The 16,982-nt window shown below is 31.7% G+C and overlaps 2 protein-coding genes across 6 annotated transcripts; one reads left to right on the plus strand and one right to left on the minus strand.

Moving 5' to 3' along the window:
- Positions 1-1,866: 1,866 nt before the first annotated feature.
- On the minus strand, positions 1,867-2,643 carry LOC105697015. The gene is made up of 2 exons (XM_012419949.2): positions 2,467-2,643; positions 1,867-2,112 (listed from the first exon to the last, which is right to left on the minus strand). The coding sequence occupies exons 1-2, from the start codon at positions 2,545-2,547 to the stop codon at positions 1,867-1,869; spliced, it is 327 nt and encodes a 108-aa protein (XP_012275372.1). The 5' UTR covers positions 2,548-2,643.
- A 1,275-nt stretch (positions 2,644-3,918) lies between these two features.
- Positions 3,919-16,450, plus strand: LOC105697064 (extended synaptotagmin-1). 5 transcript variants are annotated; one of them, XM_012420049.2, is made up of 17 exons: positions 3,919-4,571; positions 5,699-6,137; positions 6,210-6,350; positions 6,901-6,977; positions 7,056-7,122; positions 7,202-7,347; positions 7,425-7,545; positions 7,610-7,780; positions 8,347-8,432; positions 11,455-11,503; positions 11,603-11,692; positions 12,502-12,588; positions 12,663-12,821; positions 12,920-13,072; positions 13,128-13,254; positions 14,502-14,799; positions 15,072-15,399. In XM_012420049.2, the coding sequence occupies exons 2-17, from the start codon at positions 5,751-5,753 to the stop codon at positions 15,397-15,399; spliced, it is 2,487 nt and encodes an 828-aa protein (XP_012275472.1). In that variant the 5' UTR covers positions 3,919-4,571; positions 5,699-5,750. The 5 variants fall into 5 exon arrangements, with proteins under 5 accessions (XP_012275472.1, XP_012275473.1, XP_012275469.1 ...); XM_012420050.2 differs by having other exon boundaries at positions 3,919-4,344; positions 5,688-6,137; XM_012420046.2 differs by having other exon boundaries at positions 3,920-4,571; positions 5,688-6,137; positions 15,072-16,450.
- Positions 16,451-16,982: the final 532 nt, after the last annotated feature.

Below are 16,982 nucleotides of genomic sequence, written 5' to 3' on the forward strand. Positions count from 1 at the left end.
GCTATTTGATGTCGTAAGATTCGTAACCAATATTTGTATCAAAATGTATAAAGGTGAAAGACGAAAAAGTAAATTATGGTATGAAACAAATGGACAAATGGATAAAACAAAAACAAATTGGTCTGATAACTTTTGGGATTACTTTATATACAGCTGAATATGACACTACCTATTTCCTTAATTACCTATGTAGTTTTCAAAATCCCAAGCTTTACAAAATAACAAGTTATTGCGTTCAAAGCATTCATAGTTATACCTGTTATATCATACACTAATATTCACTAAAATTAAATATACTTTATATAGCAGGCTTACTTGATACTTTTTAATCCTTTCAAAAAGAATATTTTCATCCATTCTCTTTCGAAAATTGTCATGAGCCATCGTCGATGCTTGTATACTTCTTTGGACAGATATGTATAAATAAAAAGAATAAATTCAGTTAGAAATTAAATATTAAATCAAAAGAATTTTAAATACTAGAACTAAATAAATTTTCTCATGAAAATACTTACGTTTACATGTGTACTAAAAGATGTTTATAACCTAACGGATACCGTTTGCCATACCTCGGTCTTGTCCGTCATCTAGGATACGTTTTCTACTGGTTTTCTACGGTAAACTACTTGATTTACGTAATACACGTTAAAAACTTCGAAAATCGTGAAATTACCCAACCCTGCCCAGAAGGAAGCCAGCGCGACGGAAAGGAAGGGGTAGGAGAGCCATACTGTGGTGCCAGTTTTTTAGCCTTCTGATTGGTACACCACCTGCTTCATATTTTTTGTTTGCTTTAACTTATTTATTTTTGCCACTCTACGTAAAACATCATTTTTACACTTCTTTATGCTACATGTGGCATATTGTATTTAATGAGTATATTTAATGAGAAACATGAATATAAATATTCGGAACGGCTTTAATTTTTATAATTTATTCCGTATTAAATTTTGTAAATTTAACGATTTTTTTTGTATTCTCCTTTTAAGATCCTCTATTTCATCATTAGCAGCACGTATTGGAATATTATTGTCCAAACTGTAAAAATAATTGAACTATTACAATTAATTCTAGGATTAAGTAGATGTCTATCCAGTATTAATAGATGAAATTCGCAAATATGTATTTTTATTTATAAAGAAAAATCAAGAATAGAGTAAATGGTTCAGAACAATAAATTTTCAAGCATGGGAATTGCATACTTCTTTAACAAATATTTCTTCTATGTTAAATACAAAAACTGAAGTTACTGGTATCACATAATAATAATTCTTACATTTGTTCCCTCGTTGAAATTATATCGTCCAATAGTTCCTGTTCGAAGTATTTTTCCTTTGCATTGATACCATACATCTTGCTTAAAGCTTCAATATCTTTGTGTTCTATTATTAAATTATTTTTTGTTTTTTCTAACAGTGTTTCATATTCAGTAATAATTTTGAGCAGATTTCCCTTCTTCTGTTACAAAAACAAAAGAGCATTCTCTACCATATAAGGTCCAGACTATGTTTATTACTTAAAATAAAAAGAATAACAGAACATTCTTAAAAACTAATAGTTCCTAAAAACTGCATATGTTTTGTAAAAATATTTAGTACATGGATGTGGACGAAATATAAAATTATATATCCTAATTTATATTAGTAAGTGAATTTTTCTGTGATTTATGAGTTTATAAAATAAGTATAATTTTACTTACATACTCAATTTGAGCAGCTGGAAATTTTTGTGAGATGCATTTCATTTCTGATTGCATGTTTTGCCTTGTAAAGAAATAGATAACACTTTTTTATTGACTTTAGCATAGCTTATATTTTGGTAATATTTTGTATTTTATCCGATTACATTGATGATTGAAAAGTTAAATTATGCAAACCATTGTTCGTGTAGTCTTTGTGAATTCTCCATTTCATGTTGATTCAAGTAATTTTGTTTATTAATAATCTCTTCTTTAAATAATTTTAGTTTGCTTTCATTAGGAGCGATTTCTTTAACTATTTTCTCTAATAGTATTTCTAAATCTGAATTGTGTTGATTAACTTGATACGGTCGATGAAGCCATTTAATTAATGACTCTTCTACAGCTTTTAACTCTACATTCAAATTTTCATTCTACAATTTGTATAAATGTGAGTTTCAATATGCAGAATATTCATAAATATGATAATAATCAAGACTGAGCAAAGTCAATTAGAAAAGAATACCACGTTCAATTTTAATATTTAGGGGAAGGAAGGGGGTTTGTGTACGTATGAACAGAATTCCAATGCATAGCAGCAAGTAGATAAAAATAACTCAGTATTTAACCAAATGTGAGATTGATATTTGTTTTACTGCTGAAATTGCATAGTTTTATAAAAAAAATCTTGTTACCGAAGCTTAGATAAAACATTTTCAAAATCTGCGTCACGTAAAATGGAAATTTGCATACATGTATACAGAATAGAATACAATATTATTAATTACCTCTTGTATTAATAGGTTAACCATGTTTGGACGTCCTGTTTTCACACATTGAATTTTAGCAACACAGTTTTGTTTCTCCATCTCAAGATGTATTAAATTTATGTGAAATATATGGTATTGTAATGCGAATTCAACGAAAACAAACTTGAACAATTTAAATGGAGCGCAGTTTAAACGGTTTAAACCTTGGACTTTATAGGCATGGAGATTAGATTCCAGGAGGACGGACCATAGACTGCCATGAATGAACAAACCTAAAAATATATGGACGGAGCCTAAAGTCCTATCTCAGACTGTGGGAGGGGAAGCGACGCATCAAGAAGGGAGAGATAGGATAGCCACATTGTTGTGCTTATTTTTTCAGCTTCCCGATTGGTAGGTCATCGCTTCCTGTTTCCTGTTTACTCTAACTTATTTCTTTTTGCCACTCTTGTGCATGCATACGTAAAAAATCATTTTTAGCCTTCTTTATACTACAAGTGGCATATTGCACTTCATTCACTATTTATCTGTTTACACTCGCACCATTCTTTACCTACTACTCTTAAAGTGACAACTAAATCATAGCCAATCAGAGGAACCTAAGATTTTGGCATAACAATATGGCTACCTTCCCATTGTTCATACGCATTCCTCCCTTAGTTACTACGGCACTCCCCCTCTGTAGGCCTATTCTCTAACTCGTAACGACAGCTATCGTTATCGTTAATCTACCGAAGCGACACCGTAACGACAAAACCTATTCTATAACTTTCTTGAAGCGACAAACGTCGTTAATGTAGCGACAAATGTCGTTATGGGTATCGGTAGTATATCGAGCCCTAAAAGACCTCTCGCTAAGAGCGTAACGAGTAATGTCGAAGCGTTAACCAATGGGAATCCAAGAAAACCTCTTCTCTCATTGGTTCCATCGTGACATTTAAAATATATACAGAGACTCCCAACCAACAAGCTTTAATTAAACGCAATTTATGAATTTAACCAAACAGCAAATTTAGCTTTTGTAATTATTGACGTGGGTATTAATTTTGCGTAAGTTAAGTAATATAGAAGCAGTACATTCTAAGGTATGCATANCTTCATTCTATTTTAAAATTGTAGTGGTTTGTGATTTTAAACAGAGATCATCTCTGTTTTAAATTAATTTTTCATTCTCTTAAGTTATGTGTATTGATAAATGAAATGTACATGTGGCAGAAGTAATCTTTAAAACAAGTTTCTTACCAATTAAACCAGTTTTAACAACATTTATTGATATATTTTGGTATATTCATTAATTTATTTCTTCAATATAATATTCTTACATAATTGGCATATTTTTATGTATTAACACTATAGGAGGTGTTTTAATTAATATTACAGTATGATTTCTTTTTATATTTAATATCCATAGTCTTTTTTACCGACATCAATTGACGCTGAGACTGAAAACGAACTGTAGGTAAACGTGGTAGCTTCATTCTGTCGGTACCATGATCTATTTTGAATCTGCTAACACGTGTTTCTTTACCGATACAGAAAATTTCGCCCCTTTGAAGATGTTGCCATCGATTTTCCGTCGGTTTGGCGCTGAAAGCTGTAGGTTTTGCAGAAACTCGGCTGCCTCAATTCTAATGGGGGCGTGAGACATCTCCCTGCTCACCTTTGGTTACAGCAAGTTTAAACCTTGTATAAACCAGTTAAATTTCGTTTAACTAGAGCCGTGGAATCGGGCCTATGTGTAATCAGCTGGAAACGTCATCTGGAATTGCAGACTATAAAATCGAAAACAGGGACGACTCAACTAAGTCACAAAGATGGTTCCTGAAGATTCTATCATAGTACTATTTTCGAGTTAAATCTCTTTCAAGCTTCGTGACGGCTCTGTAAGCGTAAAATGTACGACATGTATATTACAATATTAGTAAAGATAATTCGGCAATTACTAATTTCGCAAAGTGTTTGTGGATAAAGTAAAAACGTAATACCGTCTTTTTGGAACCATTACGATAGATCTCACGACGTCCCTTTTCTCTTTGATGACACTGTGATCAAGTTTAACTTGAATATTTATATTATCATTATTCTTGTTTTACATTGAGAAACACATTCTCAATCATCTCCTGGTAAGAATATAATGTAATTTTGATTCTTGTAACATTACACCTGCTGATACTTTCTTGTATTGTTGGCAAGTGTAATGTCATCACATTCGCTTTACGGGTACATATGTATGTATGTATATACTAATGCATATAACGTGAATCATACTCATTATACATACATATATAGTGATGTGTCATTTGTCTGTTTCATGCATAGGCAAAAATGATTGAATCACAAAAGCTACGCTACCAATTCATTTTTAGTAAACTGTAAGATTTAAATTTTAGTTAAGAAGTGGAGCTCAAACATTTGTATTACTCTGTAAGTTATTTTTGGTTGTCCATAATGTCCTTCAATTCCCTAGCTGTAACAGCTAGAATATGTACATTTTTTATTGAATAATACAATAGTTCAGTGTTAAATTCCAACACTATCATTTCTTATGCTTACAATGGTTATATATCCAGTTATGTTGTTTATAAATCTTTGTTAAATCTTCGTTTTGTTTGTCAATAAATAATAACGCTATTGCTCTGTCAAAGATAGATAAATATAAATCAGTGCATAATATGATTTTATTAAGTAAGAATATCAGCAATAAAATGATAAAGTATGATCTTTAAAATTGACATTTTTTAGTATTTTTGTATGACATTTCTATGCCATACTTTTTGACAATGCTGGTATGTTTATACAAAGTTTATACAAAGAATAGTAATAAAAATATTAGCAAAAATTTACATACTTTATCATGTTATTGAAAATGTGTTTGAATTGTAGAATTTCTTTAGTTTTACTTGATGTTATTTCAGTTTTATATCATAAAAAGGAGTCGTACATTATTGATAAGTTGTAATGAATAGGGGAAGTTTTATCAAACTTCTTAAACTGGTTGGACTCAGTTGGTGCAAAGGCATACCATTGGTTAGTCGGGTTAGTAATCATAGGGTTAGAAATAAAGAAAAAATGCTTGATAACAAACTTGACAATCTATTGTGATACATAGTTCGGCAGGGATTGTATAAATGACAATGATCTGTAATTCATCAATGACTAGGCGTGCCTTCAACAACAACTAAGTCTTACCAATATTAAACCTTTTATGAAACTCATTCTGCATATGTTACATTTTATAGAATTTTTGCAGCAAGCTGGTAACAACTTCGGGAGTTCAAATGACTTTCTTATTCTACCTGTGAATGTTAAATATCAATATTTATATTTATATTCACTGTGTATTGGAAAAACGACTCAAGGAAAATCTCAAGATGGAAGATGATAAGAAAATCTTCCAGCCATGGCCCTATATGAATTTAATTTCAATAGTTACATCTATTGCAACAAAATTGGCAACAGTCGGTATTATATGGGGATGGGGTTATATGAATTGGAACATTGCATGGTTGGTCGCACCTGTTGTTGTTAGTGTTTTTCATGGTGAACGTAGTAAAGACAGGGTATTGAGAAGACTTACAGCTCAAGCTACAGTTATGGCAAAGGAAAAACATATAATAATGAGTAGAATGGATGAATTACCATCCTGGGTCTATTTTCCAGATTTCGATAGAGCAGAGTGGTTGAATAGGGTATGTTTTCATATGTTGCGCTATGATTGATAAATATACAATTCTGAGAAATATATATATTGAATTTTTCAGATTCTTTATAAGGTGTGGCCAAGCATGAATCATTATGTGCGCACAATGTGTAAGCAAACGATTCAACCTGCAATTGTTGAACGTCTATCTGAATACAAGATGAAAGGATTCCAATTTGAAAGACTAGTATTAGGCCGAATTGTAAGTTTTAACCCTTTAGTTACAAAGTGTTACTATAGTGGCTTAGGTCCGAACGACATTTTTTAAGAAGCACCATTAAAGTGGCTTCCACCTGACCAATGTGTTTTTACAAAGTGCAACTTTGATGGCTTTCGTCATTTTCATGCATTCAAAATAATAGATGAATGTTGTATTCATATAAAATAGCACTTTGTGATAGAGTTATTTCTATAGGCAGTGCAGCTTCAAGTCCACTACTGCTGTAGTGAAAGGGTTAAAGTTTCTTATCCTATTTTCACAGTTAAAAAGTATAATCTCATTATGACAATTTTATAAAGTAACATATACATCTATTCCATTCAAAATGTATAGTTGTAAATAATAATTCTGGAACTTAAGTTTCTGTATATCGTGTTCAGCTGTTTTCAGAAAGATAGGTGCACTGTATTAATCATATAACTACATTTTAGTTTAAATTTGAAATGAAAGTAAATTTTTGTTATACTTCTAAATATCAGAAACAGATCAGTTTTCATTGATTTAGCAAGACAACATTCTTTTTCAATTTCAGCCACCAAAAGTGTGTGGAGTAAAAGTTTACAGCACAAATACTTCAAGAAATGAAATAATTCTAGATATGGATCTTCTGTAAGTATCCATGTCATTTTATTATGAATTCATTTCTCTTGTAAGAGGCATTATATTCTTGCTGACATAATTTTTTAGATATGCTGGAGATTGTGATGTAAACTTTACTATTGGAAACCTCAGAGGAGGAATTAAGGATTTTCAGGTACTTTACCAGTTTACGAAATTATTTGTACTTATATTTTAAGAAAAATAAGTAATGAGATTTGTCATAACATTTTTAGATACGTGGAATGATACGTGTGGTTATGAAACCTATGATATCTGTTATGCCATTAATTGGTGGTTTACAAATATTTTTTTTAAACAATCCTGCTATTGACTTCAATCTAGTTGGAGCAGTCGACGTACTTGAATTACCTGGTTTCAAGTATGCACATTACAATTTTTATTTAACAAATATGATTTGCATATTTGAAAACAAATGCTAGCTTGAGAAAATTACAGTGACATTTTACGGAAAACAATTTTGGAGCAAGTTGCGGCAATTGTCGTCCTACCAAATAAACTTGTAATACGATTGAGTGAAGAAATACCTCCTGAAATATTAAAAACTCCAGAGCCAGAGGTATGGAATTGTATATAGGTGTACATTTCGTATGTAAATTATAAATATTATTTAAAATTTATAGGGGGTCCTTCGCATTCATGTAGTTCAAGCAAAACACCTTATGAAAAAAGACATTGGACTATTGGGTAAAGGCAAGTCTGATCCTTATGCTATTATCACAGTCGGGGCTCAGGAATTTCGGACTAAAACTATTGACAACACAGTGGATCCAAAGTGGGATTATTGGTGTGAGGTAAGAAATCAGTTTCACTCTGAACTTTTACGATATTAAATGCATGGCTTTTCAATATATTTGAATACGTTAAATTATTTAGTGCTCTCAAACACAAGATATGTGGTAAGAATTAATGTCTTCCAATTGATACAAACCTGTAGATCTTACATTATAAGAGAGCTTTAGGATTGATAACGCACGCTTATTTTTTATAGTACTTTAGCACTTATACAGTTTTTTTTTTTATATATATTTTCAACTATTGCAGCTTACTGAATGAACTTTGTGTTGCGTTTATTTTCCAGTATCAAACATATTTTTTATACACTGTATTAAAGGTACATTTTATGTTTTCCGCTATATTACTGTGGTAGGTGTTCTAAATTGGGATTGAATAATAACATAAAGAAGTTATTATTTAATTAAATTACGTGTTTCGATCATTTTGCCGGTTACGTTGAATATTAGGAATGTAATAATATATTATAAATTATTCATTCTTATTTGATTCAGTACTCTTATACAATACTATTCGTTTTGGTATGTCGCGTGTATGTGATACGTGGCGCGTTGTACGGGATTAGTGTGCGGTGACATCGTCCATCGCTCAGCAACTGACTATACATATTTGGGACTATGATGGCACAAAGGAGGATGAGAGTTTAGGAAGGTATGCAATTTCAGTGTTCATTTAATTTGGCCATCACAATACAAAAACGAATTTATTATTGCACATTTTTTTTTATTGATAACACATTTTATTAAATTACGTTAATCGTAATTTTTATATTGTGTTGGCCATATATACATAAGAAACAGTATCACTGCAAAAGAAAGAAAACATTCGATCAAAAACTAGAAAACGTTCAAATTTCGTTTTACGATATAATTCCTATTACCAGTTTTTAAATATTTTTACAATTAATTTTAACGCCAACGGAATTATTTTGTGTAACTAGTGCGGTTGTTACGTGTTCAAAATGCCCGCTCATAAACTATTCCCACTCATTTAAATTGTGGTCAAGAGTGTTTTTTATGAGATAGTACTTCTTTTCTGTAGTATGCATTTCATACTTTGTCTCCAATAGCGAATTAAGCTTCCTATATTTGTACGCTTTTTACAATTCCCATGTGATCAGCATGTTGATGTGATGGAATAAGTAAAACTATGGTTTACTAGATTGCTTGTGTAGTTCAGTTGTGCATGAATGTTGATGTAAGTAACAAAATATTTCACAGCGACATTTATTTTTTTTTTGGTATTCAGTATTTTTTTAAGTCATTTTCATCGCCTTTATTATTAATTTAAATTATTTGAATACTCTGATAATATTTACGTTAATTTTCATTAAATATGACTGACTAGATTTTTTTTTTAATTTAGTTAACGTGCGATGAAGGTGAATTAATAATCAATTCAATGAATATGTACGGCCAGTGGCCGTAATATGAAATTTACATTATAATCAATTGGAAGTAATGATATTTTTAAATACATTATGGATGTATGAACTATTATTCATGTGTTTTAGATGAAGTAGGCATTTCATTGTGATTAAAAGAAGCTCACATATTACGGAATATTTATTCAAGCAAAATCATACTTTAATCGTTTTCACAATATTCTCGTAGTATTTAGTAGAACCTTCCTCAGCATTAATAACAGTCTAAACTCTTCTTGGCCTGCGTTAGATGCATTTATTGGCATCATGTTTCAATTCAATAGATATGATGCCAAACTTTTATTAATGCTTTGATCAATTTTGTTTTAGTTGTAATGTTTCATGTTTTTTTTTGCAACTCTTCTCTTAAGATGTTCTCAAACATTCTCAATGGGATTGACTATCAGTACTACCACCAGTCAGAAGCAATGATAGTATTGTTAGCATTAAACTAAAAATACTTGTAGAGGAAGAAATAAGTCTGTGTTCGTAATAAAAAGCTTTGAATCTAAACTAATGAGAAAAGCTATACTGTAACTAATAAATTGACCACCGACTGTAAAATTGATTCTACATATTATTAAGACTTTAAAGATATTCTTGATTCTCCACATTCAGCATCACAGATATTTGACCAGAAATTATTGCTTTCATTTAATCTATGTTAAATTTGAATCTTACAATTTCATTACGTATCAAATCATCCAAGTTAATTTCTTGATTTACTTTTATGAAGAATATTAGGCAAGAATGAGTGTATACCGTTTAATGAAACATATATATATATATACACATAATTCTTTAAAAATGTTCAAAATCGTAACACATGCAATTTTTATCTATTCATTATTCATCATACTATTGGCATTTAAGCTATAATCAATCCACAATATCGGCAAGAAGCAGATGTATCGCTTTAGGATTGGGATCCTTCTCTGCTTGGTATACAAAATAATGACTTTCTTGGAAGGAAGTAGATGAATATAGAAGTCGTTTAAATTTTATAAACATCTGAATTAAGTACTGTAACTGACCTCTAAATGTTGGGACTGTACTATTATTTCTAACTTGTATCATACCTTAATAATGTGAAAGAGTGATCTAGTTGAAATACTTGCATGTAGAGGTATAATAGTAACCCATAGCATTTATTAATAATTCGCATGGCAATCAGAGAAAAATTCGATACTTATTAGTTAAAAATATTTCAATTATCATTATTTGTATACAATACATTAATTTTGAACCTAATTTATAATTCGTTTTGATTTAATTTTGTTTATTAAAGGCCATTAGAATCGCTCGTTTCAAGGCAATATTCAAGTACCTTAAGCAAGCATTGTATGTATGTTAAAAGCACTTGTATATTATCCATATTAAAAGAGTTAAAGTCCCAATTCACCTAATTATAAAAACATCTGAAATTTTTATCTATGATTACCGTAAGAGAGTCTTGGTATTTCTACCTTTGGTGTTCCTGCTTCACATATGTTAAATGGCAGAAATGACTAATTTAATCTTAATCATTAACCATTTCTACGAATATCGTAATGAAATGTTCAGATTGTTGAATTCTTATGAGAACTAACTAAAGCAGCTTATGTGTGGTGATAGTTTATGGTGGAGGAAGGTTCAAGCCGTTACGACATGGTGGTTGCTCGACTTTTTGACAAAGACAACACTGGTCAAGATGATCCTCTCGGCAGGTATTGCTCGTCGTATCATGTAATCTATGAATCACTAAGTGCAAACTTTCGAAAACAAAATAGCTGTCCTATATATTCTTATTTTAAGAAAAATGAGACAATACGCTACTTTTTAAAACGTACTGGCAGTGTACAGCATGCGTATGCGACGTTCGATAAAAATATAAAAAATAAAAAACTATCGCGGTGTACAAAGAAATAGCTCAATGCCAAACAGTGTGTAGTAGTGTTGTAGATTGGTTAATACGTATGTTTAAACTTCCAAGTAATTGAATTATTTAAAAATAAAAATTTGTTATACCCACAGAGAAGCCCCACCCTGAGATGTTGCATGCATAGTATTGCATGAAGTATCAAATATATTTTAAAAAGTGTATGATTTTAATGAAAAGCTCATGTCATACATCACCAAATTTTGCATGATAGTTGCTTTAATACATATAACAATGTAGCTCTTAACTTCGTTTCCTGTGAGCAGTTACTCACAATCGACGTTTAACGTCTTTGTCTGCTCCGATTATAATTTTCATAATATTTTATTTAGGGCCACCGTTGAAGTTAGTCGGGTGCAGAAGAAAGGAACAATTGATACTGTGAGTGAAAAAATAATACGTAAAAAGTGCTACCTTTATGAATGTATATTATCAATTATTATAGCAATTAATATCATTATTTTAAATTATTCTTTCTAGTGGGTTGCTTTAGAATTCGCCAAACATGGAATGGTGCACCTACGTCTCACGTGGTTGAAACTCTCCACTAACATTGCGGATCTCCAGACTGTAATTTTTTTAAATTATAATGTAAAAGGTGATGTGAAAGTGACGCCAAAGAGGTCTCGTTTATGAAACTTTTCTCTGAACTTGGTGCACCGAATCGTTTGAAATTGTACAGTGTGAACATGGAGTCTGTAAGAAAGGCTTCTCTCACTCATGAAATTTCAATTTTAAAACAATTTGTTTGTAGACGTTTTTTAATTAAAAAAAAAAAAGGTATTTTATGGACGTCGGGGCCTTCCTTATAGCCTCCATATTCTCGTTGTAAAGTTTTAAACGATTCGATACACCCAGATTGGATGAAAGTTTCATTACAGATGAGCGGGGAGATATATCACGCCATTATCGAAAGGGAGGCACGGCTCACTAGCACTACGAAACTGCTTTCGTAGGGGCGAAATATTCTCTATCGGTTAAGAAAAACGCGTCTGCAGATTTCAAATACAGCACAGTCTTGATAGGATGAAGTTATTGCGTTTTCGTTTTTAATATCAGGATCAATGTAGCTTGGGAAAGGAGACTACAAATACCAAATAACCTTATGCGTGGGTGATGGAGATTACGGCGCGGTACGCACGCATACCCTGCTTTACCGGTCATGAAGGTTTCGCCCCTTTGAAAGTAGTTACAATTTTTACAGGGGTGTACAGGGCGTAGAGGGCGTCAGTGAGCCGTGCCTTACCTTTAAATAATGGCGTGAAACATGTCCCCGGTCATCTTTGGTTTCATGAATGGTTGACTCCTCTGATGCTACTTTTACATCCCCTTAAAAATAATGAAATATTTACATTAACAAAGATGGACATTTTTTTTAGGCTTTACATGAAACTCAGAAGTTACAAGTCTCATCATTAAGTACAGCTATACTTATTCTTTACATAGACTCTGCAAAGAGTCTTCCTGTAAGTTGCCTTTTTCTAATTTTTATTGGCGAAGCTAAAGAGAAATCTAATAAGTGTTTTATTATCGTTGACAGTGTCTGCAGGGTAGTAAACAACCCGATGTTTATCTTGAAGCAAGTGTAGACAGTAAAAAGCAAAGAACCGTTACAATACCACGATCTTGTGATCCAGTTTGGGAACATGGATTTACATTCTTAGTTACTAATCCAGAAACCAGTGTTTTACATATAAAGGTATTTAAAGCAGTGCTACTAGGCAGGAGTTTCTGTATTCGTGTATCACTACTATTTTTGTGATTCTGAAATGGAGGAAGATAAATTTAATTATTTAGGTTTGGGACGAGAAGTCTGGAACAGTTATTGGCACCATGAGTTATAATTTATCCCTCGTCATGAGAAAGGATAATCTCGAGGTTACACAACAGCCTTACAATTTACAGGATGCACAGTCTAAGAGCAAACTTGTACTTTCAATGATGTTGCGTGTAAGTATTCTTGATATAAATTTACAGCCCAGAATACTTAAACGTTCACTCACAGATTCTCAGATACGAAGATCCTGAGCCTACTACCGAAGAAGACAACGATGACGATCATGATATCAACGAATTGAACAAGCGGATAGAGCGACAAGAATCAAACATTAGCAACACTGCGTCTAATAGTGGTATGTTGAGAATCTAAAGGTTTATTCTGTTTAACCCTGCATTAGTGCGATGGCTAATTGTCGCCTATCACAACAGTTGCGGTAAACTACTGAATTATACTCATATTGGTATGCGCACGGTCGTATGTTCCAGTGTTTTAGGAATTGCGACGAGAGAGAGAAAAAGAGGAGACAGCTCTGAGGGTATTTGTTTGTATCCCCTTTTTTTCAGTGCATGCTTGTCAATTAACATTTCAACGTCAGCAAAACATTTCGAGTAACTGTGTGCGAGAAAGGACCTAAATACCCTCTACCCACTGAACACCAAACATAACAGTTACATAACTTAAAACTAACAAATAACATAACGTTTGGTACAGTGTAATAACCTAACAGTTACGTAACATAAAGCTAACTAGTTACATGACATTTGTTACAATGTAGTAACTTAACAGTTATGTAACATGGAGCTAACAGGTTACATAATATTTGTTACTATCATATCTATATACATGTAGCGTACCTTTGTTACTCTTATTTTACATTATGTTACTGTCCTGATATTACTGTGTACATGCAGCACATGTTTGTAACAAAACAAAACTACATTGATGCTAACTGTCATCTATTTTATTACATCTTCGTCATCGTCATAATTATAATTCATCGTCAAATGTCATAAGATTAATACATGTCATATTTTGTTTACTACTTGTATGAAAAAATGTGATTGTAATTCACATGCGCATACACATTATCAGTAATTGTTTGCTAATCGAATGAAATTATTGATTTTTTTTTAAATCAGATAGTTTATCATTCACATTATTTCAGTTACAGTCTGATTTATTATATAATACCTACTTATTACCAAGTGCCACGAAATAATACAAAATAAAACATTGCATTATTTTTTTTATTAAATGTTTGAAAAATTAATATTATTTTAAGGTAACTGAACTTATAACATTAATATAACATGTTACCTTATTGAGTGGGAAATAATAACAAACATCTAACTTCCATGTTACTTTTATGCTACATAACACGTTAGCTTTGAAAATGTAACATTTACCTAACAGTTATATTAGTGTTCTGTGGGTACGGCCCTCTCTTTCATTGCGGGGATTAGCGCATTCCAGTATATAATTCCAAAGTATAATTCAGTAGGGTAGATCACATTCCGCCACATTAAAGCAGGGTTAATATCATGCTATTTTCTTTTTTTGTTGTTATATTTTGAGCGGTACAAATATTTTTTCTTGCAGTTCCTCCTAGTCCTTTACAGAAACAACCATCAAAGGAATCTGTCAATTGTTTAGCAAGTGGCATAATATCAACTGACGAGACAATGAATTCTACAACTAAGGCTGATGAATTGGTGCTTGCAGAAAGAGATACAATAATTTCGACAGTGTCAACAGAAGCATCTGCAAGTCCAGGCGTTATACACAGAAATCCAAGCATTACATCATCATCAGGGGCATCAAAACTTGGAAGGATTCAATTGACACTTCGGTACACTGCTTCGAGACAGACACTTGTTGTTGTTGTCCACAAAATTGCGTAAGTGAATACTTTTTTGATAAAGCAATTGATATACGATAAAAAAATTGTAATCTAGCTTTAAATTTTTAAATATCTTTAACAAAAGACAAATATAAGGATCGTAATTGATACAATTAATTCAAACAAAAATTCATATATATGATCGAAGATATTTTTATTCTAAGTAAACGAAATATTGTATATGATGGTAATGGTGATAGTTTGTTAGATTAATCATTTAAAAAATTTACCTTTAACAATTACATTTTTTCTTTAATTTATTTTTGCAGCAATTTGCCTCTCCCATTGAATGATCCAACTGATGTGCCAGATCCTTACGTTAAGCTATATTTGATGCGAGGTCAGCACAAGGAATTGAAGCGCAGAACTGCAGTTATCAGTAACAATTGTAATCCAGTGTTTGACGAACAGTTGGAATTTGTTATTCCACGATACGATTCTGATAATCGCACGCTAAAAGTTTCTGTGTGTACACAGAAAGGTTTTCTTTCATCTGGCAGTAATGTAATTGGTCAAGTTCATTTAAACTTGTCTGAAATGGATTTAGTCCGTCCAGTAACCAATTGGTACGATCTCTCACCTAAAAATAAAGACTAGAAAAAAAAGAAAGGAGGAAAAAGGAGGTTAACATGGCTTTGTAGACTCTTTGCGAAGCAGCCTCCACAAGTTCCTTCTTAAACAAAAATATTTTCGACATATGTTTTTAAAAAATGAAAGTATTACATTATTCAGAACGTCGATGTTAAGTGAGAGGCTAATTACTTTGAAGCTAACACTGCGCACGTCACGGTGCCATTCAGGTATATTATTTATTAACAGTTTATCAGTAGTTATGCGTGACGCAGAGTAACTTAAATATGGTGCTAATAGAAATCATTCGTTCTTATAAAGGCGATAATTAAATTTACAGTTGATTATTAAATATGTACATTGAGATTGTTCATAGTCTATGCATAAACATTTTATTTACTACATTTATCATAGTGTTTTTTGCATCTGAGATTTATTTATAAACTCAGTAAATATTTGTAATTAAATCTATTTTAGGTACCGTGAAGTCATATATTAGGTTCTACGTGCTTGCATAATACTACTTATAGAACTGCATTTGCCTTTGTTAATACTTTTTCAAGTTGCATTTACGCTGCTTAGCTATCTAGTGAGGTTATGTATATGTATATTCGTGCACATAACTAATTACAAGTGGGTAATTTGTTACAGTTCATCTTGAAACAAATATAAAAGTTCAATTTAATCATTAATCTTAAAGGAGATTTCTGGTAATGTGTTGCAATGAATCAGCACATAATTATTTGAAAGAAATTATTTAACCAATATTTGAGCAAATTTACTGCACTTTTTATCAAATGTTATAGTAATTATCAACGAGGAATTAATAGAGTACTTTAAGACATTGAGCGTACTAAAAAGAAATACTTATATTGCCAAACATTTTCTATAACTAAAAAAAAAGTCGCGTTTCAACTAGCTAATGACTATAATTAAGTCACCAGATTTTATAGAAGCATTATATTTATTCAAGATTTTTGCTATTTCTATACAATCGCATAATATGGCCGGACATAATATAGGATATGAGTGTACAAACTGTTAACTAAAATAAAAACAGCACGAGAGTTTTATTACATTCCCATCATGATGTAAAGGAGGCAAGGTGTGTTCCCACGGAGGTCTCTTTTTTGACTTATACCGCGCTTTGCAAAATACCGCCATATTGCATTATATTAAAAGTATCATTGGTTAGTTAACAAACATGGCGCCCTTTTGGAAATATATTATGACTGGTATGTCAAAAGGGCTGCGTCGTCCCACGCCTTATCTCCTTTACATCATGATTCCCATATTATTACAATATTTTCGAATCCCAAATTTCCAGACTCACTTCAGAAAGGTATTTTATTACTATTAATATTCATAGATCTATAGATTATAAATATTTTCATAAATTACATGAAGAGGCATTATGCACTTTTAATTAATAAATACATTGCAACATTAGCTTATGGACTTATCTTTATACCTCCCTGCAATCATCTATAATTAGATAATTATCATTCGAGCACCGAACCCTTCAGTCTACAAGTTTCCAAGGAAACGTCGAGGTAAATAAATTGTACCCTATATTTTACTTTGACTGTTGAGTACTTTGACTGCTTTGC

This window comes from Orussus abietinus, unplaced genomic scaffold, assembly GCF_000612105.2.
Source record: "Orussus abietinus isolate OABI.00-Male unplaced genomic scaffold, Oabi_2.0 scaffold125, whole genome shotgun sequence".
NCBI classification, from domain to species: Eukaryota; Metazoa; Arthropoda; class Insecta; order Hymenoptera; family Orussidae; genus Orussus; species Orussus abietinus.

Bases quoted from the DNA above. Each gene is read 5' to 3' on its own strand.
- LOC105697064 (XM_012420049.2), top strand. From the start codon at position 5,751: ATGTTAAATATCAATATTTATATTTATATTCACTGTGTATTGGAAAAA. The intron at 7,546-7,609 runs GTATGGAATTGT...TAAAATTTATAG, and splicing joins TAAAAACTCCAGAGCCAGAG to GGGGTCCTTCGCATTCATGT. The intron at 7,781-8,346 runs GTAAGAAATCAG...GTACGGGATTAG, and splicing joins AGTGGGATTATTGGTGTGAG to TGTGCGGTGACATCGTCCAT.
- LOC105697015 (XM_012419949.2), bottom strand. From the start codon at position 2,547: ATGGAGAAACAAAACTGTGTTGCTAAAATTCAATGTGTGAAAACAGGA. The intron at 2,113-2,466 runs GTAATTAATAAT...TACAAATTGTAG, and splicing joins TTAACCTATTAATACAAGAG to AATGAAAATTTGAATGTAGA.